The sequence below is a fragment of the Leptopilina heterotoma genome, unplaced genomic scaffold (assembly GCF_015476425.1).
Source record: "Leptopilina heterotoma isolate Lh14 unplaced genomic scaffold, ASM1547642v1 Lhet_135, whole genome shotgun sequence".
Taxonomy (NCBI): Eukaryota; Metazoa; Arthropoda; class Insecta; order Hymenoptera; family Figitidae; genus Leptopilina; species Leptopilina heterotoma.
In genome coordinates this window covers 2,660,979-2,688,437 of record NW_025110854.1, presented here as the reverse complement: position 1 = coordinate 2,688,437, position 27,459 = coordinate 2,660,979, and the positions used below count along the sequence as shown (strand labels likewise).

Genomic DNA, 27,459 nt, shown 5'->3' with positions numbered 1-27,459 from the left:
TTTGTTATTTGATTATTAAAGAAAAAGGAGTAATTTATTGAATACTAATAATTATTATTAATATTTCTGTAGTAAATAAACTTTTATGAGTAACAATAAAAATGTAAATAATTAGCAAAATTGCTTTTATTGAAATAAGTTAAAAAAAATTTTTTTTCATTTATTTATACAATCTTATTTATTTTAATTAATTACTAAATTCTTATTATTATTGTTTATAATTATTTAAATTTATATTTTATGTAAAACTGTTGAGAATTATACACTTAACACTAAGAACTAAAACGGGAAAATATCGCACGCATGGGGGATCGAACCCTAGACCTCGAGGACGCAAGTCGAATACACTAACCGCACAGTCACGCAAGCTTGGAAGTGATTTTACTGAAACTTCCTTTTGAATTATATTATGGGAAGGATATATACAGTGTTATAACAATGAATTTACTGTATATTATATTTATTTAAAGAAAAATTATTATAAATATGTTTAACATATTTATATACATTTTAACAAGACATTATATATTAATTAATAGGTATAGCATAAAAATATGATAAAAATTATTAATTCAATTATTTATTAAATTTATTACAAAAATTTATATAATGATTTCTTGATGTTCGTTATTTGTATCTTGCCGAGAGAAGACCAGTTCCTTTTCCAATAAACACCTTTAACAAATAGGCGTTTATTAGATATAGAAATTGTATTGAAAAGATATGATGAAAAGATTTAGTTAATTACCTTTATTGCTTCTATTCGAAGCTGGAAACCCGTTCTCTGCTTGTGCGTCCACAGTAGGGTGGTCCAAAAAAGTAAAATCGAAATTTTAATGCTCTCACCTCCTAGGATTGTTCTATATGAAGAAAAAAAATACCCCTATTTTTTTTGAAAATAAAAAAATATTTAGAGGTCGCTCAAAGTGCTCAAAGTTTCCTATGTAAAATGCATAGGGAAAAAACACTTTTTCGTAGAATTGGTATAGAATCCTTGAAAATCAATATTTTTCATTCAGCAAACTGTTTCTCTTCAGAAGACTTTAAAGAATAGTGCTAAATTGTTTATTTAATCATTTTTTTAAACTATTTTTTACAGTGCCCCAAAAAAACCCTATAAATTTTAAAATTTATATAAAAATCGTTAAAAAATATTTTTTACTATTTTTATCATTGTTTTTTCCGAGGTAATTTCTAATTCGTTTAAACAAATTATTATTATTGTTTATTTACAACTTTTTATCTAATTGAGCTAAAGAGTTGCGATTTTTTCTCAATTTTGCACCACTGACTACTGGTACAGAGATGATGTCGATCGCTTTGATTTAAATTAGATACTGATTTTTGGATACAAATTTAGGGCCTTATATACCCAGATCACATCCGTGTATCGACGTAATAGGGTTGTAAAAAGATTGCTCATCGATGGGTGTTTGTCTAGTTTGCTTGGTAACAGGTCTGGTCTAAGGTTACTTAAAGGTCACACACGTGGCATGTGACACCTCCCCTCTTAATTCAATCGCACAATTGAAAATTTGCGATTGAAGCTTCGGCAGAAGATTGACTAGAATTCTCGTCGCAAAGTTAACAATCTTGTAAAATCGTAGAAAAGAATTTCAAGAAAACGTGAAGTGTTAACAAAGTATTTTAGTAGATCGTAGTACAAAAAATTTTGTTTAATGTTATTTGTTAGAAAAGTAATTGTAAGAGAATAAAAAAAATTTTTTTTTGAAAAATTTGTGTAAGTCGTAGAACAATTTTTTGAAAAAATTTTGTTTAAAAAGAAGAAAGGAAAAAAAAATTTTTTTGTTTGAATCGTAGAACAATAGTCGTAGAAAAAGAAAAAATTTTGTTTAAATCGTAGAACAATTTTTTGAAAAAATTTTGTATAAAAAGAAAAATTTTGTTTAAATCGTAGAACAATAATCGTAGAAAATTTTGTTTAAATCGTAGAACAATTTTTTGAAAAAATTTTGTGTAAAAAGAAAAATTTTGTTTAAATCGTAGAACAATAATCATAGAAAAAGAAAAATTTTGATTAAATCGTAGAACAATTTTTTAAAAAAATTTTGTGTGAATAGAAAAATTGTGTTTAAATCATAGAACAATTTTTAGAAAAAATTTTGTGTAAAAAGAAAAATTTGTTTAAATTGTAGAACAATAATTATAGAAAAAGAAAAATTTTGATTAAATCGTAGAACAATTTTTTTAAAAAATTTTGTGTGAATAGAAAAATTTTGTTTAAATCATAGAACAATTTTTAGAAAAAATTTTGTGTAAAAAGAAAAATTTGTTTAAATCGTAGAACAATAATCGTAGAAAAAGAAAAATTTTGTTTAAATCATAGAACAATTTTTAGAAAAAATTTTGTGTAAAAAGAAAAATTTGTTTAAATCGTAGAACAATTTTTGAAAAAAATATTTTGTGTAAAATATAGTTGTTTAGTAATTGTTAATTAAAAATAATTTGTTAAATAATATTTGTTAATATTTTTTAATTATTTGTAGAACATTATTTGTTAAAAAAAAATTTTATTATCCATACTACATGATTATTTGTTAATATTTTGCAAAAAGTTTTAAAATTATTCGTGGTCTATTATTTGTCATTGAGTCGTACAATAATATGGGCAATTCTCTGGAACCTTTAACTTTTGACTTGAAAAAAAAGATTTACTAGCACATTAATAAAAATTTGTATATAGATTAAAATTAGCATTTAGAATTTATTTTTGCAGTTAAAAATGTAATATTTCGAAGGTCTCATATATTTTTATTCTTTTTTAATAAGACGATTTTTTACAGGTTAAAATCTATTGTTTTCGATTGTTTTGGATTTAAATATTTTGGTTGTCTTTACTTTTTTATAATATTTATTATTTATTTTTTAATATTCTCTATTAGAGTTATATTAAATTTAAATTAAATTGGTCAAATTTAAACATTTTAATAAAAATTAGTGAATTTAATTATTATTTATTTATTTAATTAAATTTATCTTAATTGTAATATTTTTTCTAGATAACCTTAATAATTTCCTTCTCTGATGCAAGTTTTTCAAATTGTATTCTGCTTCTTTTTCCCTTTTTTTCCTTCTTTTTTCCCTCATTTGTTCTGCTTTTTATTCTAAATTTCTTTCATTGACCTCATTATTTTTAACTTTACGAATTACATATTTCTATTCTGAACTTTAAAAACAAAACGGTCAATAGTGAAGTTATCAATTTATCACACTGACAACCTTGAAATCCTAATTTATTGCGACAAAAAATTAGTTTTTGACGGTCCTGACAATTTCGGTCCTGACATTTTCACGTGTACCTCCTTGTATCTCGATAATTATTGAAAATTTTAAGGCGTGCTTTTACACACAAGTAAAAAATATAATTGTGCGAATGTGCGTACAGGTTTGATAAATTTTTATAGTTTTGTTTAATTGTGCCGAATCATTTACGGTCCTGACATAACCAGGTTCTCTGTCGAATTCAAGAACAATATTCTTCAATAATTTCAATATAAATTATTGCACATAAAAATTTCAACTGGCCACAGTTTTAGTAAGTTTTAAGCTTTCATTCTATGTATTGTTGAATTAATTTTATTAAGGCACACTTGAAATATCTGCAAGTACGTTTGCAGTTACGGTCCTGACACGAAAATAAGGGAAATTTTTCGAAATTAAATATCTTTACTTTCCAAATGCGTATAATCTTCTAATTACTTTTAAAATAATCCTTAGATATTCATTTACATTTATGTATTCGTCGTTTTATTCTATGTTGATGTGCCAACTTATAAAATTAGTTTATGTTTCTGAAAGTACCTAAAGGGACTCTCGTGATTTGCTTACTTTTCCACATTAAAAAATATATATTAATTACTAAACATAATTTAATAATTTTTAAACTAACATATTTTAATATTATTAAACATTCTTTACATGGAACAATTATTCTTTTTATAAAACATTTGATATATCTTGAGTAATTGCATAATAAATATAAGACACCTAAAGGTTAAAGGTTCCACAGAATTGCCCATATAATTGTTCAATGTACATTTTACATTAAATGATTGAACATAATTTTTTTATATTTTATACATTATTTTTACTATTAGTCGTAGGGAACTAAGTATTGAAATAAAATCGTTAATTATTAACTGTTAATAACTCGTAGAGCATAATTGTTTCACAGTGATTGAGTAAGATTTATTTAATATTAATTGTTCATATTACTTGTTAAAATACTTATCAAATTGTAGAAAAGTTTTTAAAAAAATAGAAGGTTTATATATAATTTTTCCTTCTTTTTTTTATTTCATAAAGTCACTATTATAAGATTATTCGTAAAGAATAGTGAGTTTATGACTTTAATTAATTATCCTTTATGTATATATTTTTTGTTTTGTTATTTATTTAATATGTACTTATTATTATTTTTGTTTATCTAATGTTAAATTGAGAATAAATTGTTTTCTTCCCAAACTATATATTTTAGTATTGCCCTTAATTCAATGTAACATTGTCTACAAAATAATGATCTTCTTACTACTTTGAATAAAACTTCTTTGCATCTAAAGCAATCTAGGCTTATATTTGCACATGCTATTAAATGATCGTCTTGTCTCATCTCTAATTCATTGTCGAATAGCGGATAACAATCTTCGCAATATATTAACCCTTGTTGTTTGATAAATGTGTTTTTGGTTGTGATTTGTCTACAACATATATGTCGTATTAGTTCGTTATATATAGTCTGTCTTGAAAAGCTGATCTAATAGGAGCTAATGTTTCGCTTTCATCAAAAGTTTAGTTTTCTGGAACCATTTTTTTATAATCAATGCTTTTCGAAGAATAGTGTAAAAGGAAAAAAAATATTTATATATAAGCAAAAAAAATTTTTTTTGTTTTTATGATTTGATAACTTTCTTCAAAATATATATACATATATTATCGATAGTTTTATTCAATTTTGAATAGCGCTATAATTATTACTGTTAAAAATGTTATTAAGGTTATATATGTTATTTCTTTTTTTTTATATATTATGGAAAAAATTTTTACATTCTCATCACATGAGAAAGTATTAGTTTTGGTCGAAAATTGACTTTTGCTAATTTTATGAAATCTTTACGTTTTGGGGTCCCCTGAACCCAAAAAACATGGTCCGGCGAGTCCGTCTGTCTGTGTGTCTGTCTATCTGTCCGTCTGTCTGTCCGTCTGTCTGTATGTCCGTCTGTAGACCAAAATATTGTTGACACAATAACTTTTGAAAATCTTTTCTGATCGTTTTTAAATTTAACATACCTTAAGTTGGTGTAAAAATGCGGTTAAGTTTGTTAACCAGCCATTTTTGTTGAAAACTACAGAAACTACAGTAGTTTCAAAATTTTGAAAACTCAATTTTTTCAAATTTCAAAATTTTTAACTTTATATTATTTTATATTAGGAAAATACAAACAACTTTTCTCTGCAATATTTTTTCATAAAAACTCAATTTTCAAAGTTATAGTCTCTTAAATGGTCAAAAAAACTTTAAAAAATCCTAAAATAACACTGAAAATCGAATTTTTTGAAAGGAATAAAAGTCTGTTAATTAATGTTGACATATTCTTACCCTAAAATACTCGAAAAACATACTTGTACACAAAAAAGTCGTAATTTTCGGAAAAACCACTCTATATATATTTTTTGTGCGTTTTTTTGACAAAAAATCTTTATTCTGACTCAATTATCTCCGAATTTATTTTATATGGAATCTTGCTACTAGAAACTTTTTTTTCGTCTCATCCTCAGCTACAACTTTGCTGTAGACACCATTTCGCCAAACCCTATACTTTTCGAGTTATTTTGAAAAAAAGTAATTTTTATTACATTCTCATCACATGAGAAAGTAATAACTATTTTAATTTTGTGAAATAACTATTCGGTGCAATTCTTATTATGACATTTATAGGTTAGGAAAATAATAAATTAGATAATTTGAATCTTAGAAAAATTGTATGTTATGTAAAATACGAATTAGGAAATATAAAAATTATCAAAATGAATTATTTGGAAAAATGAATATTAGGAAAAATAAAAAATCGATTAAACAAAATTATTTAAAATATAATTTCGGTAAGAAAAAAATTATACGAAATAATTATTCGAATAAAATAAAATTATAAAAACTGGTTATTATACAATAAAAAAATGTGTATAAAAAATTATCAGATATTACAAAAATTTTGAAAAATAATATTTCGATATAATAATAATTATGAGAAGTGACAATTCGTTAAAGTTATAGTTAGAAGAAATACATGTTAGAAAATATAGTAATTATAAAGAAGAATGATTAGAAGTAAAGAAAATTATGAGTAATGTTAATTCGAAAAAGTTAAAATTATTTTGAAAAACATTTATAAGAAAAAAGTTTTATAACAAATGATATTTCGAAAAAATAAAATTTAGAGACTTTAGAATTTAGAACATTTACACATTATAAAAAAATATTATTAGGAACAATAAATTTTGTAAAGAGTTGAAACATGATTTGATTGTATTTAGAGTATCAGTTAAGTTTTCTTTGACATTTTCTTGAATTGGAAGTGCAAAATGATAATATTTTCCCTTTTTAAATTCTTTTACTAAACCCTTTTGTAAATTATTAAATTTGGGTAGATATGATTTTTTTGTTAAACTTTTAGATCCATTGTCGAGAGGGGTACCGTTAGTACTTACAAAATATAAATAATTGTCTTTTCGCATTGTTAATTGGTCACGACATTCTATCAAAATTTCGTTACTCGTAGAATGTTTTTCTTGAACAGGAGGTGCTTGAGTAATTTCTTCTTTTCTTCTTAGATTACGCCCTTTGTTTTCGTTATTTTCTTCAATTTCACTTTCTTGTATTTTATCTTCTTCTTCAAAAATTTCTTCGTTATCAATGGCGTCTTGAAAGATTTCATTTTCTTCTTCATAAAATTCTTCATCGAGGGATTCTTCAAATATGTCGTCTTCTTCTTCTGAACTATCATCTTCTGTGGATGAAAAGTAATTTTTTTTTCTTGAATTACGATTTTGTTTTTCTTCTTCCCTTTTGTCTTTTTAAGTCGTTTATTTCTTCTTAATTCATCGAAGTATTCTGGATCAGTTTCTTCTTTAGCTTCTGAGATTGGCTTCTTGTCTTTCCTCGGCCTTCCTCTTCTTTTGGTACCAACCTTGTCTTCTTGCATGGGAAGTTTATTTTTTAATTTTTTAGGACGACCTCTTGACCTAGTGATAATGGGCTGCAATATTTCTTCTACGTTTTCCGTAAGTTTTTCTTGAATTCCCGTTTCTTCTAATTTTCGTTGTGCCCTAGTGAGAATGATTTTCCATTGTGTCTTTGTAATGTAATCACTAAGTATTGGGTTAAGAAGAGTAGTTAATAAGTGTAATAATGTAGATGTATTATTACTATCGCGAATATTTTCACTTGATTTTTTATTATCCCCAAATGTTAAAAATGTGTCATCGTCAAGCACTTTTTGATTCCTAAATAATTCTTCTTCGTTAGGAATTGGATTTCTTGAAAGAGCGTCTGCATTCACGTTCATTTTACCTGCCTTGTACACTACTTCATAGTTATATTCTGCTAATTTTAATCTCCAACGCGAAACACGTGAACAAGGATCCTTCGAATTTTGAAATCATACTAATGGTTTATGATCAGTTATTAAAGTAATACCATATAAATAGGGTCGAAAATGAGATACGCAAAAAATAATAGGTAATGCTTCCTTTTCGTAAGTGTCGTATTTCTTTTCCGTATCGCTTAAACTTCGAGAAGCATATGCAATGGGTTTGTCTTTCCCTATTTTCCCTTGCGAAAGTATTCCTCCAATCGCGTAACCTGATGCGTCTGTTGTAAGCACGAAGGGTTGGGAAAAATCTGGTCTTTGTAAAAGAGGTTCTTCGCATAAATGTTGTTTTAATGTGTCAAAAGCTAATTGTTGTTTGTCTGACCAAATAAAAGGTGTATCCTTTTTTAAAAGTTGGTTTAGTAGATGTGCAATTTTGGAAAAATTTTCAATAAATCTTCTATAACATCCTGCTAAACCTAAGAATTGTTTAATGTTCTTTGTTGTTTTCGGTATAGGAAAATTTTTAACCGCAATAATTTTCCTTGGATCGGGTCGAACACCGTTTTTATCGATAATGTGTCCTAAATATCCTACTTCCGGTCGTAAGAATTCGCATTTGTCTGGTTGTAAATGAAGATTTGCGTTTCTAAGTCGTTCAGCTAAATTATTAAATTTTCTTTCATGTTCTTCGAGTGTGTCTGCGTAAATAACAATGTCATGAAGGTAAACAAACAGTTCTGTTCCAATTAGTCCAGTTAATGTTAAGTCCATAAGTCTTTAGAATGTCGCGGGTGCTGTTTTTAAACCAAATGGCATTCTATCAAATTCATAATGACCATGAGGTATTGAAAAAGCTGTCTTGTGTGAGTCATTGGGATTCATTCTTATGTGATGAAGGTCGAAGACAGAAAAGTATTTTGCGAAAGAAATTGAGTCAAGTATATCATTTATATGAAGTAATGGATATGAGTCATTAATAGTTTTTTCGTTTACTTTTCGAAAATCTAATACCATTCGCCATTTTAAATTTCCTCTTGAGTCAGGTTTTTTAGGTACGATCCATACCGGTGTGTTATAAGGTGATTGAGAAGGTTTAATTATTTTATTTTTTAAAAGTTCATTTACTTGTTTAGTTATTTCGTCTTTATGAATTTGAGGAAAACGGTATTGTCTTAAAAATATTGGGCAGTCATCTGTAGTTGGTATTGAATGTTTTAAAACGTTAGTTGCTTCTAAAGGTTCTCCAGGCATTTGAAATCTGTTCGCGTTATTTTTTATAAGATTTTCTACATGATCGTATTCGTCTTGGTTTAAATGGTCTAAACGAAGAAGTCGTTTTATTTCTTCTATTCTGTCTTCAATTGTCATTTTATTAAAAGTACAAAAATTTTCTGTTATTAAAAAATTATTCAGCAAGTTATTAGTCATGTCATTGTTATCAAATTTTTGAGTTTGTGTGATAGATGTATAAGTGTTGATTTCTTCAAACTCTTCTAATTTAATTGTAGGAATTGAAATAGTTACTGAAGTTTCATTAGTGTTTGCAAATTTTAAAAATGTTTTATTGTCATAATTTTTTACTACTGCGTCTCCGGCATAAATTCCTGAACCTAAATTTAATCTTGGTATGTAACCTTCATTTTTATTAGTTTCGTCAAGAAAATCATTTATTCCGATTAATTTTAAAATATTTTCTGTGTCAATTGGAATTTTTGGATCAATTGCTTTTAATTTTAATAAATTTCTTCCGGCTCCAGTATCTATCATCATTCGAGCTGGAAATTTTAAACCGTCAGCAGAAATAATAATTGAAGGAATTGTATTTGTTTGTGAATTGTTTAAAGTAATTTGTTCTTTTGAAACGGGTGTTTTTAAATTTATTCTACCCTCAGTCCATCCTTGCTGGGGGTTGAATTCAAGTTTCCCGAAAATTGAGGTTGTTGTTCTTGTGATTTTTGAATATTTTGTGGTTGAGATTGTTGTTTAAAATATTGTGGTTTATTGTATGATTCTTCTCTTCTAGGATGTCTAATTCTACATTCATAAATATAGTGACCTGATTTGTTACAATAAATACAAGTAATATCTTTTTTAGGAAATCTCTGATTATTGTTATTGTAAGAATAATAATTATTATATCGTTGATTTGGAAAATTTCTTGAACGATTGTTCATAAAATTATTAGAGTTATTATTATTTCTATAAAAATTATTACCATTGTTAAAGGGATTTCTATTTTCTGAAAAATTTTGATTATTAAAATAGGGTTTTGAAAATCTTTGTTTTTGTCTTGGTGGGCTGTATGTTTTATTTTGTGGCAAATAAAAACAATTTTCAGTTTTATGATTTCGTCTCTTACAAATCGAACAAGGTGAATCAGAATCTTGTAAGGAGTGTATTTTTATAGCTTTATGATCCTCATTAATTTTGTGTTTTCGAAGATCTAAACTAGCAGTCAAATTCCTTTCTATTTCAATCGCATCATTTACTATCTCTCGGAATGTGGGTTTTTCTTTCATGCGAATTTCTATCTCGGGTCTTAATCCGCGCACAAAGCATTGAATCACATCTTTTTCTAAATTTTCTTCAAAAATATCGTCAACTGCATCGTTATTACCTTACCTGTGAACATCGTCAATTTTATCGGCAATTTCTTTTATTCGCGCAGCATAAGATGTAATATTTTCTTTTTCCCACATATATATATTTCCTAATTCTCCCTGTAATTGGTATACTGTTTTAACTGACAAATATACCCGTTTTAATTTATTTATTAATTCGCCTACATTTCCTATTTGAGTTCCGTAAATACATTTTCGCGCATCCCCACTTAATTTTGCCCTTAATAATTTTGCTAAATTATTTCGAGCTACTCCTTCTGGAAGCATTTGCTCTGCTTCTAAACACCTTTCAATAAAATGTGAGATTGGAATGTTAGTCCCGTCAAACAAAGGAACTATTTCTAAAGCGTCACGTAAAGATACTTGTTGGTTTGTTAGTAGAGCCATTTCGTTATTTTCTGTTAAATTTTCACTATCACTGTTCTCGTCGTGACTGTTTTCGTCGTCACTGTCGTGAGTACTAATTATGGAATTTTCGAGTCTTTGTTTAAAATTATTTCGTAATGTAGAATTTAAAGAACCGTTATTTTCTAAAATTGTATTGTCACTTTCTTCGTCAGTATTAAAAGAATTGTTATCAAATAATGAATGACCAATTTCTGAATCTAATTCGGATTTGCAAAAAGGGTCTGGATTTTTGTTAGAGTATCTAGGTGTACCAGTAGCTAAAGGTTTAAAATAGGGAATTCCTGGGTTAAGTTTTAAAGTAGGGTTTTCTTTGATTTTTGATCGAGTTGTATGTTTATCTTGTGTAATATTTTCCTTAGAAGTAGACATTAATTTTTAAAAGAAATGATTTAATCATTGGAATTGATTCTCTCTTGGTTTGTGTTTCAATTTCTTATTAATTTTTAGAATTTTTAAAAATAAGAGTTAAAAATTGATTTTAAATGTTTCGAATTTTAATAGAACATTTTTAGAATTGTTAAAAATATGTAGAAATAGATTTTTAGAAAAAATAAGAATCAGAAAGAATAATATCATTGATTCTTTATGGGTTTCCCGGCCAATGCACCAAGAAAAGAGGGTATGTTACGTGAAAAGTAACTCACCTCTTAACATTTGTAATCCTCGTTTTAAATAAGAAATTCCGAAGAAATCTTATTTGGGAATGAGGAAAAAGAATCAATGAAAAAGTCTAAGAGTTAGTTAAATGAAATTTATTATAAAAATTTATATAATGATTTCTTGAAGTTCGTTATTTGTATCTTGCCGAGAGAAGACCAATTCCTTTTCCAATAAACACCTTTAACAAATAGGCGTTAATTAGATATAGAAATTGTATTGAAAAGATATGATGAAAAGATTTAGTTAATTACCTTTATTGCTTCTATTCGAAGCTGGAAACCCGTTCTCCGCTCGTGCGTCCACAGTAGGGTGGTCCAAAAAAGTAAAATCGAAATTTTAATGCTCTCACCTCCTAGGATTGTTCTATATGAAGAAAAAAAATACCCCTATTTTTTTTGAAAATAAAAAAATATTTAGAGGTCGCTCAAAGTGCTCAAAGTTTCCTATGTAAAATGCATAGGGAAAAAACACTTTTTCGTAGAATTGGTATAGAATCCTTGAAAATCAATATTTTTCATTCAGCAAACTGTTTCTCTTCAGAAGACTTTAAAGAATAGTGCTAAATTGTTTATTTAATCATTTTTTTAAACTATTTTTTACAGTGCCCCAAAAAAACCCTATAAATTTTAAAATTTATATAAAAATCGTTAAAAAATATTTTTTACTATTTTTATCATTGTTTTTTCCGAGGTAATTTCTAATTCGTTTAAACAAATTATTATTATTGTTTATTTACAACTTTTTATCTAATTGAGCTAAAGAGTTGCGATTTTTTCTCAATTTTGCATCTTTTCAGGACGAATTTAACCAGTCACTATTAAAGAATATTAATTTTACCAATTGTTTAAACAAATTACTATTGTTTAACTTCGACTTTTTATCAAAATGAGCTACAGAGTTGCAACTTTTTCTTAATTGTACATTTTATTTTTTTGTGAGGTAATATTTAATGTAAGACTTAATTATCGAGTAAAAATTGTGAACAATAAATTTATTATTATAAAAATGTTAAGTACAAAAAATTTTATTTACATCATTGAAATTACTACTGCGATAGCTTCAAATTTAAAATAACAATTTGTTTAAGCAACTGGTAAAATTGTAATTCTTAGATTGTTGTTAGTCACTAGTTACATTTGGCTTAGAAAAATGCAAAATTGAGAAAAAAATTGCGACTCTGCAGTTAAATTTGATAAAAAGTGGAAGTTAAACAATAGTAATTTGTTAACACAATTGGTAGAATTAATATTCTTTAATAGTGACTGGTTACATTCGGCCTGAAAAGTTGCAAAATTAAGAAAAAAATCGGAACTCTTTAGCTCGATTAGATAAAAAGTTGTAAATAAACAATAATAATAATTTGTTTAAACAAATTAGAAATTACATGGAATAATGTTTAAAAATCAATATTTGTGTTATTTATTCATAATCTAGGAAAAAACTTTGATAAAAATAGTAAAAAATATTTTTTAACGATTTTTTTATAATTTGAAAATTTATAGGGTTTTTTGGGGGCACTATAAAAAATAGTTAATTTTAAAAAATGATGAAATAAACAATTTAGCACTATTCTTTAGTCTTCTGAAGAGAAACAGAGTTTGCTGAATGAAAAATATTGATTTTCAAGGATTCTATACCAATTTTACAAAAAAGTGTTTTTCCCATGCATTTTACATGGAAAACTTTGAGCGCTTTGAGCGACCTCTAAATATTTTTTTATTTTCAAAAAAAAAATAGGGGTATTTTTTTTCTCCATATAGAACAATCCTAGGGGGTGAGAGCATTAAAATTCTGATTTTATTTTTTTCTCATATATTTTTGTACCACCCTAGTCCACAGTCAGCTCAGATGCACCGCCTTCCCAATTTTACTGCTTTGGAGATTGACAAGAGGTTGCTCACTCACGAGATGGGTATTACTTGAACTGGGATTTTCGTAGGTTACGAGTATAGATTCGCACTGACTACTGGTACAGAGATGATGTCGATCGCTTTGATTTAAATTAGATACTGATTTTTGGATACAAATTTAGGGCCTTATATACCCAGATCACATCCGTGTATCGACGTAATAGGGTTGTAAAAAGATTGCTCATCGATGGGTGTTTGTCAAGTTTGCTTGGTAACAGGTCTGGTCTAAGGTTACTTAAAGGTCACACACGTGGCATGTGACACATTTTTCAAAAATAAAAAAAAAATTTATTATTAATAATACGTAATAGTAAAAATAATTAATAAATAATAATTTATTATTATGATATACCTATTAATTAATAATTAATAATATATTAATTAAGTGTTTGATGTTATTGTTGATGAATAATGTTTTTAAAAATCTTGGAAAATATTTAAATAGTTAATAAATCAAACGATGTTGTTATTAATAGTGGCCGGTTTAATGACACTATAACAAATTTTGTTTGTTTTTTAACTCCTTAGCAGTACTGATTTGGTGTTATGCCAGTTTTCTGCCAGTACTGATTTTAATACTTTTTTAACTCCGACGTATTACTGATTCGGTTTTAGAGTCAGTATACTCCCAGTACTGATCGGGTTCCGAAAGTCAGAACCGACGCGACGGTCAGTACTGAGTCAGTACCATGCCGGTGTATAACTCCGTCCTAACTCCGGACATTTCTACTTGGGGTTCTTAAAAATGTATTCAATCCTTAACAAAAGAGACAATTTTAACTAACATTTTGAATGAAAATTTAATATCAGTATAATTATAATTGTGTATTGTATAGTTGTAATAATGAAAGATAATCATATAAGGGATCTCGTTTTATATACTGTATATATATAGTTTGATGTACATGTAGCAGTGTGTAGCTCTTATGCCGGCATTTATTAATGAAGTAGGTTGACCTAATTGTAAAACCACCTCACCGGTAATGTGAGGTGGATAAACAGCTTCTCATATAAGTTAAGTCAAAGTTAACTCTTATACAAAAATAAATAAACGTCTTTGTACTCACAATTTTTTTAATTATAAAATTAAAAAACCTAATGCATTTTTTCCCAAACACAAACTTTTATGTACAAAATATGTTCTTCAGTCTTTTAACGTTTTTCATAATTTTTTTTTATTTTCATTTGTATCAGCAAAATTTATGTTCAGTTTTGCATAATAATTTAATTAAATTTTTTAATTTTCATATTTTAATTACAATTTTTACGTCCATAACTTCATAATATACTTAATTTAACTACAATATTTAGGTGTGTATTTCCTTTTAATATATTGAATTATACGTATATATTATATTAATGTATTTGAAATACTTTCTCATATTGTTACATTATAATCAGTCACATATCTCTCATTAAATATTGTATTCATACAATCTCTTCATATTATTGCATTATATTCAGTATATTTTATAAAGAAGGTAATTGTTATTATATATTTTATATGTATTTAAACAAACTTATAAATTATAACAAATCCAAGAAAGATGAGTAATACTTTTCATGTGAAAAGAACAACGATCGTGCATCAATTAGACGACCTCCTATAAGCTTCCCCACGTAGAAGAACGAAGAGCAGCGGAATATAAGTTTAACCATTCTATAAACTAGGAAAATCAACGAGGAACGTTAGGTATATTTAAATAGGTTTCTTGTTTTTGACGTAACACAATCATTTTGAATTAGTAATTGGTTTACAATATACATATGTATTTTCAAGCGTAAATTACAGGAAAAATATAGCAAATATATGTTTAAAGTTGATCTTCATGGTATTTTAAGCGGAAAACTAAAATCTCTTTTTACATGCTTGAAAATACACTAGAACCTCCAACGATTGCAGCGTGACCTTCTTGTGTGCAATAGATGGAGGTTTTCACCTTGGCGCCATCTTTCCATAAAAGTGTCAACACTCAGGGCCGTACACTCTCACATATTTTGTATTGGCGTAAAATGTCATTTTTATCCTCGCCATTTTTTATTTTTTTTAAATATTATGTTTAGTTTCAATGCCTAAGTGCGTTCTTTTACGTTTTTGACCTTTTTCAGTCTCATGTTGAAATATGAAAATACAACTTTAAAAAACGGGGCGCAAAAGAACACTAAACTTAGTACAATACTGCCTTCGCATTAATATGGCGGTGTCCTCCCCTCTCACCCCCCTAGCGGATGACCACCAAACTTTCGTAAACAACTGCAATAGATAGAGATGCAATCGTTGGAGGTTCTAGTGTACTCTTACCCCTGTTGGTTCTCACAAATCTTAATCTAGTGGACTGACATTAAATTGTATTCCATAAAATAAACAAAAGAAAATTTTCGGATTTTTCAAAGAATATTTTTTTCAAGTTTTAAAATTTTTTTATACCTGAAAAAAATAAAACTAAAATAATATTTAAAAGTAATGAAATTACAAAAAATAATAATTTACTTATTTATTCAAAGATACATACATATGTAGAAAATAATAATACATTTTTTTTATGATTTCAGTTATTCATGATCGATAACTGCGCGGATGACTGGCGAATAGCGATGACCTGGCAACGAATATCGCAAATCGTACTCGAATTAACCATCTGCGCAATTCATCCGATTCCAGGTGAATATTATTTCATATGGACAACAAAACTGGTGAACAAGGGAGGTGAAATGGGCTCAAAATTGGTGCCATACGATGTCACCTTATCTCTTCCGATGTTCCTGAGACTATACCTCATATGTCGAGTGATGCTTTTGCACTCGAAATTGTTTACCGATGCCTCGTCACGAAGTATAGGAGCCTTAAATCGAATAAATTTTAATACGAGGTTTGTTTTGAAAACCCTCATGACCATTTGCCCGGGAACTGTTCTTTTGGTTTTAATGGTGTCCCTTTGGATCATTGCCTCATGGACGTTGAGGCAGTGTGAAAGGTAAGTTTTTTTCAATTAGGTGCAATTTTTTTCGAACCAAGTGGTTTTTTAAATTTTGAGATTTCACTTTTTTATTTCGACCGATCAAATAATAATTAAAAGTATATCACCTGTGTAGAAATTGAAAGTAGGATTTCGTAAGGCCCTAAATAGACGCCCTTTTGTTTAGTGAGGCGCAAACTAGGAAAATTACACAGGCCGACAAAATTTTGGCGAATCTCAGAACCAAGAACCGGACAATACTTTTCCGAAGGTTCTAGACGTGCTGAATCCGAATCTGATTTCAGAATTGCCCCATCACGTCAGATTTTTGAGATATTCTAACCTAAAAGTGCCAAAAACACATTTTTTGGGAAATTTTAAAGTCTTGTACACGGAGAGAAATATCTGGGCTTTTTAGCATGAAAGTTCTTCATACTACGATTGCAAGAGACCTATGCGATTTCGGTAAAAGTTTTCTGCAATGTGATTGGTCGGCCCAGTCTCTGGGCGTGGCCTAATAGCCAGTTGCAAGAGTCTAATACCGAAAAAGCATAGGATTCTTGCAATCGCAGTATACTGTTTTGCAGTTATAGTATACTAACATTTCATACTTTTAAAATACAAAGCATTCATGCTATAAACGATTGATTTTTCTCTCCGTGATACAATCAAGAAAAATTTTTTTTTTCTAAAAGTTATTTGCGGCATCTAAAAATACTATTCTTCCCCTTTGAAAAGCCTTTTGAAACTTGAAAAATCTATATTTTTCACTGAGATATCGTCATTTGAAGTTTTTGAATGTGGTAAATTTTTCAATATTCGTATACTGACCAGATTCAAAAACCTATTATTTTAACATTTCTATGACGTCTAATAATAAGCTTTGTTGCAATTTATTTGCAAAATTCGTATTTCAAAGTAAACCTGCATTAGGAGATTGATGTAAGCTGTTAATTATTAATCATTAATTATATTTATTAAAATAGAAACATTAATTTAGTGCATCACAATAATAATTGCTTATTTTATCAATTCATATAACCACAATTATTATATGGTATTTAAATAATAATTATAATAATAAATATATGTATATAGTATTGTACAAATGATGTATAATTAAAATTAATATATTTAATCAAAAAAATATAAATAATATTGATTTTTTATCAGTTCATAACCATAATGGTTATGATAATGGTATACACAGAAAAATTTTGTTCAAGGAAAGTTCCCGAACTCCACCTGAACGATGGATATGAGAAAAAGTGGAGGTCTACTCCTGCATTACACTAAAGAAATTCCCGAACTTCTTAGTAATCTGCCACGAACTTCAAAAATTGCTCCTGCTGTTCACGTCAGGTTTCTGAAAAGTTCGGGAATTTCTTTAGTGTAATGCAGGAGTAGACCTCAACTTTTTCTCAAATCCAAATTTTAACATCCAAACCTCAAAAAATTATTTTGTTTTATTATTAATCAGCAAAGAATAAAAATATTGTTTGTGAACCAGCTTTTGTTAATCAAAACATTTTGTTCAAAATTTATGTTGGACATAAAATTTGTTGTTTTTATACTTTCTTATCGAAAAATTATAATTTTTTAATAGAAAATTTAACAAAGCAAAATTTAAAAAAAGATTCATGCCAGAAGTGTATCCGATGAAAATTTGAAATATTCATTATGTGTGAATAATAATAAAAGTAACGACTTTTAAGGGGACATTCCAGTTCAAAACAGGCAAAAAGAAGGCTTTTTTAGTATATATTATTAAAATAACTATGACATTTATTTAAAAAATTTCTTTTACATGTAATAAATAATTTATTTAAGAATTTGTAAAAAAAACTTTTTTTTCATTTTTATTTCAAAATGGCGGCGATATACGCCATTTTCGAAAATGCCCATTTTCGGTGGTAAGATCGATTCCAAACTTTCTAAAACAGATAAAACCAAAAACGAAGTGACATTCTCTTCGTTAGATATTTCTTTAGGTGTGGAACCTCAAAAAAGTGGAATTTTCTTCCCCCCCCCCCTTTTTTAGAGTACTTTTTTCCCAAAATATGCAAAAAAAAAGGTGTTTTTATACATAATTTCTCTTATAAAAAAAGGGGAGTTGGAAATTTTCCAGTTTTTGAGGTTCCACTTATAGGCATGATGACGCTGAATCAAAAGCCGTTTGATTTTTTAAAATCGCTTCAGAAGAACTCAAGATATCACTCTTACCAGATCATATAAAGACATTTTAAGAAAAACGCATTTAAAGTTTTTGTTCATAAGTTTCGAATTTTTTTTTAAAAAATCATCGGATTTGCTTGAAAATCGTTACTCGGGGGTTTTTGAGGTCGCTAATTACGAATATGGAATCAGATTTTTAAAATTCAAAATGGCGGACATTTTTTTTCAAAATCATTGGATTTGCTTGAAAATCGTTACGGGGGGGTTTTTGGGGTCGCTGATTACGAATATGACATCATTTTTTCAAAATTAAAAATGGCGGATGCAATGTTGTGGACGAAAAAAAAATTAAAATAAAAAATTTTCTTTTCCGCCATATTGGATCCGGCATTTTGAATTTTGAAAATTTGATATCTAATTTGTGATCAGCAACACCAAATACATTTTTGTTTGTCTTTTTTAAAAAATGCAAATGACAAAACATTTAAATCATTCGATTGCTTATCCGCATACAAAAACATCTTTGACATGGCGAAGAATAAGGATGTATAACTTTTGTTTTACTTCGAATTTTGCAATAATATTTTAGGAGAGTATTCTTGACACTATAAGAAATCCGAAAATAGAAACAAAAAAAATCGATTTTTTTGACATTTTGAACTGGAATGTCCCCTTAATGACTGTACATGTGACGCGTTCCCAAGAAAGGTACCTAAGAAGCAAAAAATTTGAGGTTATGTTTTAAATTTTTTGAGTAAAAATACAGAAAGAGAATCAATTAATAATTAAAAATTGTTGGTCTTTAAGTCTTTATTATATTCAAAATATTTAATGAATATTGGTTTGAAATTAACAATATTAAAGTCCGTATTCCGTTTGCATGTAGTATATATTTTGTCTGTTCGCACTTATTTTGTCTGTTCGCATTTAGTTTGTCTGTTCGCCGTTAGAAGGGACATAGCGGCCCCCGCTGCGAGGGCTACTTGGAATTGAGTCCCGAGCAACCTTCACAGCAGGGGTCGCTCGGACCCTTAACCTTACCTTCATTAAGGAAAACTGTTAATGACTTTTCTATTAATAATGAAAATATAAATTTTTAAATAGTAACATTTTTAATTTTTAAATTAACATATTTAAATTCCTTACTTTTTCACGATTTTATACATATGTTTACCAAAAAATGTTAAAATTTAAAGATTAATTTAAATGGTATTTGCTTCACATACTGCAAATATTAGGTCAAATAGCATTAAAGTGATTTAGATAAAACCTATGTGATACAGTAAATATTTATTTAATAATAGGTATATGGTTCTTGATAGAGTTAACTTCATTCTATGTATCGAGAAAAAATAATTAATTTTTTTAATTTTAACTTTTTTTGGTAAACAACATATGTATAGAATCGTGAGAAAGTAAGGAATTTAAATATGTTAATAAAAAATAAAAAATGTTACTATTTCAAAAATTTATATTTTATAGAAAAAGTCATTAACAGTTTTCCTTAATAAGGGTTTATGGGACCGAGCGATCCCCGCTGTGAGGGTTGCTCGGGGCTCAGTTTCGACTTGGTGTGCCGTATGGTGGGAGAAGGCTACTTCCCCTCACGGGACTAACTGGGAAAGAATTTTGGGGAGGCTGCTGACTTTTCATGTCCGAAATTAGTGCCCCTTGCTCAGGGCTCGCAGCTCAGAGTGTTTTGATAATATATCCTTAATAAAGATTCAAATCTGTTATCAAAAAATGAGCCTATAGTGCAAAAATATTTATGCACTTGACTTCTTAAGGAAAAAGGAAATGTTAATTTGATTCGCAAGTGATCTAGAAATTAATTACCCTACCTTTGTGTTCTAATCTGTTCCATTTTTAATTTAAAAAAAGTAAACTGTCAATGAAATTGAAATTAAAGATTCTGAATGACTTTTTAACTTTATACCCTGTTCCATTATAGGTTGAGCTCATTATAAAGTCAATCATAGGTATACTGTTGATATTCTGTCTTTGTTTATCATGAAAGTACTTCCTTTGATTTCTCACTCTTCCACTTCCTTATAAACGCTTTACGGAACTCTGCCTCGTTGCAAATATTGATTTATGGAGTTTAATTGTTGCTAATATTCAATTATTTCGTGACAAATTTTATATATACATATATATATATATATATATAATTATTGTAATTAATAATTATGGAAATAATAGAATTCTTGCGAAGAATTTTATTAAAATTTTTGAAAAATAAACAATAATTAATATTATACATGTTTAATAAGTGAATTTTTTAAATTTTGAATATGAAATTATTTTCAGTTAACTTAAATTACCTATTTTTCTCTATTTTCAGATTTGTAATTTTCTAATATTGATTTCTGATACTAGTTGAAAATGCAATTTCGATAATTACAATAGTAATAGTTCTAAAGTTGATATATTTCATGCACGAGCTTTTTAAGAGGTTTTCTTTTATTTCTTCTATTTTATTTAGGAAAAGTGTTATTCGATACTGAGTTGAAAAGAATGTAACTTATCGTTAGGTACATTACAGAATAGTAGGAAACCATAAGTTGATGCCTGAATGACAGCATTTTGATTACTGAATATAGTATACATATAGGCTGGGTATTTATCCGTTTCCATGTTTCCTATGTTCGCTTTTGTCATTGATGAATTTGCGTTTCAAAACGAGAAATTTCAAATGGACAATATTTCAAAATGAAACTGCAATTAAAATCTCGATATTATCTGTCAATGCAGTTCATTGACAAATTTTCACACAAGACATATATTTATTTATAAATTATTATTATTATTCTTTTTTTTCTTTTGCTTAGGGACTTTTGGGAAATCTGCCTGCAGATACCTTGGATTCCGCACTCCAAGGTTATGTGGGGTTGGTTTGGTAAAACAAAAGAAATATAAAGAAAAATAAAATAATAAACGACATAATAAATGTAATAAACTGTCGATCTACTGCCAGCCCGACCCACTAAAACCCGTAACCCTTCTTCTGGAGCCCTTTACCCTCCCTCGGAACTGTCGTAAGACTTTAGCCTTCGAGGGTGGCGCTCCAACTCTGTCGCTGGTGCGACCTTCTTCTTTTTCTGCGGTTATCCTGCGTCCATAGTTAAAAAATTTAGAAATATTTCAAAGGCTAAGCGGAATTCACAGCACAACAATAATAAAATTTTTTTTTTAAAGTGTAAAAAGTCAAAAGATAAAATTGTAAACGGATATATTTTTAAAAAAAAGTAAACACGTATATAATATTGAAAACATAAAACTGTATAAAGACAAATAAAAACATAAAACAAATTTAAAAAAATGTATAAGGACAAATAAATCACAGAATAAATTAAAATTGTTTAAGGACAAATAAATCACAGAATAAATTAAATTTGTATAAAAAACACAAAATAAATTAAAATTGTAAAGGGACAATTTAAATCACAAAATAAATTAATAAAAAACGAACAAACAAATTAAAAGCTGTTTAAATTACGCTTTTTGCGGCCGTCGAGATTCTTCTAGGGACCGGCCGAACTTCTCCTTGTCGAGTTTCTTAATGTTCCACGAGAAGATTTTGCGACTAGGAGCTTCCTGTCTTCTTCCTCCTCGTGTGTCTCCCATTGAGACTGAGAACTCAATGTACTGGTGGTCACTTGCTGTATATTCCTCAGAAACCCGCCAGTCGCGATAATCGATCCGATCGCACCTCGTCTAAATGTCCAGGTTTTTCCCCGGTTTACAACTAATAAATCGTTCTTGGAGATCATTTCTCCAATCAAAATTCCTCTCTTGTCGAGCCTCGTTTCACCCTACTCTGGCGACTTTGCATTAAAATCGCCAGTGATGATGACATCCAGCTTGGATTCTATGAGGCTCTTTTCTAGGTCTTCTATATTGGCTTCGAAGTTTGTCAGTGGGTCGTTGGGTGAAAAGTAGCAGCTATACAAACGTATATTAGCCACCTCTATCCGCACGAACCCACTGCTCGTCTCCAGAAACTTGTCAACCCGCAATTCTGGGTTGCACAGCTTTATGGCGTCTCTCTTCGCCTTATCTTGATACCAAGGTGCGAGGTCGCTTCCTTGATACTGCTCACTGCAGAACAGGATATCGACCTCATTTTCCTTAGCTGTTTGCATCAGGAGCACCTGTGCATCCTTACTTGTATGCAGGTTGACTTGAAGGAGCCTTAGGGATTTGCTCTTTTAAGTTTCTCCAGTTCCTCCTTGTAAACCGGGCAGGAAATTCTTCCAGGGATATGGTTGACTTCCGTTGCGTATGTCAATTGCTAGCAACGCGCAGAAGCTCTTCTTTTTTCCAGGTCCCAATTTGTTTTTTCCTGCTTTGGCTATGTCCACAACTGCCTGGATGGCATCAACTGTGGACTTGCCTTTACGAAAACCAAATTGGTGATCGGATAGACGATTCTCATGAAACTGAAGTTACCAACGTTGATTCAACGAAAAACTAATAAAAAAAATTTTCTCAGGATACAAATTTTTCTTGTCTACTTTTAACCCAAGTATACCCTTTAAACCCTAAAATAAAAAAAACGTGGGGAAAGTAGTGATTTTTATTCTTTTTGTCGAATTTTTTCCAAAAATCACGAAATTTTACGTAAATTAATCATTTTTCGGATCCGTAATCATTTTTTTCTTTTGATAATTGTTTATTTTAATATTAGACGCTATTTAAAAAAATTTTCAAAAGATTTCAAATCGGGGAAAACAATAATTTTGGTTTTTTTGTCACGGATTTTTGGAAAATTCGAGAACTTTAAGTAATTTAATAATTTTTCGCTTCGATAGTTACTTTTTTCTTTTGATTATTGTTTATTTTAATATTAGACGCTATTTAAAAAAATTTTTAAGTGATTCCAAGTCGGGGAAAACAGTGATTTTTAATTTTTTTGTGTCACGAATTTTCCAAAAATATCGAAGTTTCAAATTAATTAATGTTTTCTCGTCTCAGTAGTCATTTTTTTTCTTTTGATAATTGTTTATTCTGGCATTAGGCGTTATTTTAAAAAAATTTCAAGTCATTCCAAGTCGGGGAAAGCAGTGATTTTTATTTTTTTTGTCGAATTTTTTCCAAAAATTACGAAATTTCATTTTAAAAAATCAAAATCACTGCTTTCCCCGACTTGGAACCACTCAAAATTTTTTTAAAATGACACACGACAGTATAATAAACAATTATCAAAAGAAAAAAACGACTACCGAGGCAAGGAATTATTAATTTACGTAAAATTTCGTGATTTTTGGAAAAAATTCGACAAAAAAAAATAAAAATCACTGCTTTCCCCGACTTGGAATGACTTGAAATTTTTTTAAAATAACGTCTAATGTCAAAATAAACAATTATCTAAAGAAAGAAATGACTACCGAGGCGAGGAAACATTAATTAATTTGAAATTTCCATATTTTTGGAAAATTCGTGACAAAAAAAAATTAAAAATCACTGCTTTCCCCGACTTGGAATCACTTAAAATTTCTTTTAAATAGTGTCTAATATTAAAATAAACAATTATCAAAAGAAAAATATAACTACCGATGCGAGGAATTATTAATTTAATTGGAATTGCGTGATTTTTTAAAAAAATTCGACAACAAAATTAAAAATCACTATTTTTCCCATGTTTTTTTTATTTTAGGGTTTAGAGGGTTTACTTGGGTTAAAAGTAAACAAAAAAAATTTGTATCCTGAGAAATTTTTTTTTTTTAAGTTTTTTGTTGAATCAACGTTGGTAACTTCAGTTTCATGATTCTCTTCGGTCAAGTGGCTTTGCATTCTCTGCAGAACCATATCCTCTAGAACTTTACCCATCGTATCTAGCAGGCATATAGGCCTGTATGATGAGACTTTATCTAGAGGTTTTTCACCTTTCCTCAGGAGGACTAACCTCTGTCGCTTCCAGTTGCGGAAGAACTCTCCTCTCTCAAGGAAAAGATTGAAGCATCGAAGCTCCCTTATGAGCGATGTTAAGCTTCTGAGTCCATCCTTGATTGTCATATTGACATTCTTCTGGACTACACAGGACTTCAGCATCTTGCAGACCTCCTCCCCCATTTCTAGAATGCTCGCTGCCTCTTCCTCCCGCAGCTTCACGCATTCATCTCGATCCTCACTGCAGTTAGCAGGGTCAATCGCAGAAGCATTACTGAAGACAGAAATGCAGCTGGCTTAACTCGTCACGCTGCTCGTACTCCCTCGTCTCTCCGACCTGTCCACGATGATCTGTGGCACTACCAACGCGTTGTTGCCCTTCTGCATCCTTGGGCCACTGGCCACCGTCCCCACGCTATGCGCGCTTGATGATCGGAACCAGTGAGGGATTTAGCCGTAGCATTACCCCGCAGGTACTCTTCCTCGTTTTTACAATCGCTCATGATGGATGTTTCTTGTTTGCTGGTTTTGGTCCGCGTCGAGTATTTGATTTCCTCGATACCACCTATTTCTAGGAAGCTAACCTATCCGCCACCTGGCACGCGTCCGATAGAGGACCAGCAACCCCGCGCAAAAGAACTAAAACAGAAGTTCCAACCGGGCACGGAATTATTATTATTATTATTATTATTATCATACAATATAAATTATATTTTAATTAATATTAAAATGAAAATTGCATATATAATAGGTAATAAGAGGAAAAAATCTTTTTAATTTTAATTAATTTAAAATATGGGAAACAGAATATAAGAATCCAAGTGATAATAATTACAATTATTAAAAATAATTTTAAACAAATTTTTTTCCTGTGAAATATTCATTGATGGAATTTTTAATTCATTGGTAATTATTTTAAGTATTTTAACGTTCGGGTACTTAATAAATTTGAAGCGTAAAATGCTTTAATGATTGCCATCAGTTAATTATATCCCATTGCTGGATCTTTACCAAGAAGATAAACTTGAGCAAATTTTATTAGAGACTTTTAAAGGACATTAAACGACAATGAGAGTTAAATTCTCTTTGTAGTTAGAAAAATTACCACTATATATTACTGGAAGTTTTTATTATTATTAATGTTAAATATTAAGAGAACATTACATCCTGAAAAGAAAAAAAAATATTTTTAATGCATTTTTTTAAGAATAAAAAGAGATATCTAAATTTACTTTGGTTATTTATTTTCACAACAAAATATTTTACAAAAAAATTTTTTTGGAATTTTCTGATCTGTTATTGGCACCTGCAGATTTAAAAAAAACCTCAAAAAATCACGACGGGTGTGAGTTTAGCTCACTGGAACGTCTTGAAAGTGGGTTTTTAATCAACATCGAAACCACTGCACAGAAACAAAAATTGTGTTAAGGGGCCGTCCATAAATTACGTAACACGTTTAGGGGGGAGGGAGGGTTCGAGAAAATGTTATCATATGTTACATGGGAGGGGGGGGGGTCAATCATCATTGTTACGTAATATTTATAAGGAACTTAATCGCTTTATAATCGATAAATTTTTGAAAAGGTGTCCCTTGCCGCCACTTCAATATAAGTAAAAATCGAATCATTTCGCGAATCGATTCTTGGGAATAATATAAAATTTATTGTTAAAAAATCAATGTTATATTTTTGGTTATTCAGTATGATTAATAAAATTATTCCTCTAAATGTTTTTTATATTTAACTTAATTTTGTATTGCTAATGTACGATATAAATACTAAAAATAACAGTAATAAACAAATTTGTTTCGAAAAACGTTAGTAAAAAAAATGATTTTAAAAATTACGTAACAATGATAGGGGGGGGGGTGTAAAACGATTTTGTTACAACTTGTTACATAGGGGGAGGGGGGGTTCTAAATTTCACTAAAAACGTGTTACGTAATTTATGGACGGCCCCTAAATTTGTTGCGAGTTTTCAGATAGTAAAAGGCAGTTTCAGTCATGTAGATTATATTCCCCTTTTTTAAAATTAGTACCTATAGTAAAAATAGATTTTATTTTGACCAGAATTGTTTAAATCCTTGCAGAAAAAACAGTCAATAAATAAATAATAATAAATAAATAATTACTAAATAATATCACAGAAAAGAAGAAGTTTTATTTCAACACCAAATGTGGTGTTAAAACGACACGCAACATTTCTAAACCGACACTGTGTGATTTTAACACATTTGCTGTTAAAATAACACTGAATGTGTGTTAAATTAATATGCATTTATATTGGGTGTTAAAATAACAACATCTGAGAACTACACGCCATAAGTTTAACACATTTTTTCTCTGTAAATAATAATAAATTCTTGCAAGTAAACTTTTTCTATAGTAAAAGACAGGAATAGTTGTAAAAGTAAGTTTTTATAAAATATTCATTTCAAAAAAATTCTGGTATTTTAAATATTCTTATGAAAAGACAGTTTTCGTCTGACATTTTTTGTTTAAAAAATATTTTTAAGTACTGTAACAACAGTAAAAATAAATTTTAGTCAGATAAAACAAAATATATTTCTATACCTATTCCAGTAATAGTAAAATTGGGTTTAGGTCAGGCGGAAGTATTTGAATTCAGCTCAATTTATCGAATTTTACTATCAGTAGTAAAAGACAATTTTAGTCGACCATAACAATTTAAACACTTTTGATTTTGCAGCAAGTAGTAAAACAATGTTACAATCAGACGGAACTATTTCAATACTTGTCAATTTAATATCAGTAGTAAAAAAACAATTTAAGTCAAAACCATAACATTGTAAATTCTTTCTATTTCCATATCAGCAGTAAGCACCAATTTTACAGTTAGACAAACTGATTCCCATTACATTATCAGTATAGTACAACTCAATTTCAGTCACTCAAAATATTTTACTATTCTTACGAATCAAAAGTTCTTCTATAAAACCAAAAGCACTTCTTTGATTTACAAAGCACTCTAAAGTATTACAATCCGTTCTTCCAATCTATAATTAGGTACTTTCAGAAAAAACTATAACTATTAAAATTTTTTAAATTCAATTTTTCCCTCAAGATTTATTTGTTCCATTTGGAAAAACAAAATGAGAAAAATGTATTCAATCCTTTTTGCGGAATCGCAAAAATAAACGAAATCCAAATAGATTTTTGCAAATGTTGAATATTCTCAAAATCAGGAAAATTTATCTTACCGCATT

The 27,459-nt window shown here is 28.8% G+C and overlaps 1 protein-coding gene across 4 annotated transcripts in view; it reads left to right on the top strand.

Moving 5' to 3' along the window:
* LOC122497695 (small conductance calcium-activated potassium channel protein) overlaps nt 1-27,459 on the top strand; it is a 659,102-nt gene that overhangs the window by 539,345 nt on the left and 92,298 nt on the right. For all 4 annotated transcript variants that reach the window (XM_043604959.1, XM_043604958.1, XM_043604961.1 and 1 more), the window contains one exon: nt 15,763-16,184. In XM_043604959.1, coding sequence (XP_043460894.1) covers nt 15,763-16,184 — 422 coding nt within the window. The remainder of the gene's footprint in view (nt 1-15,762; nt 16,185-27,459) is intronic.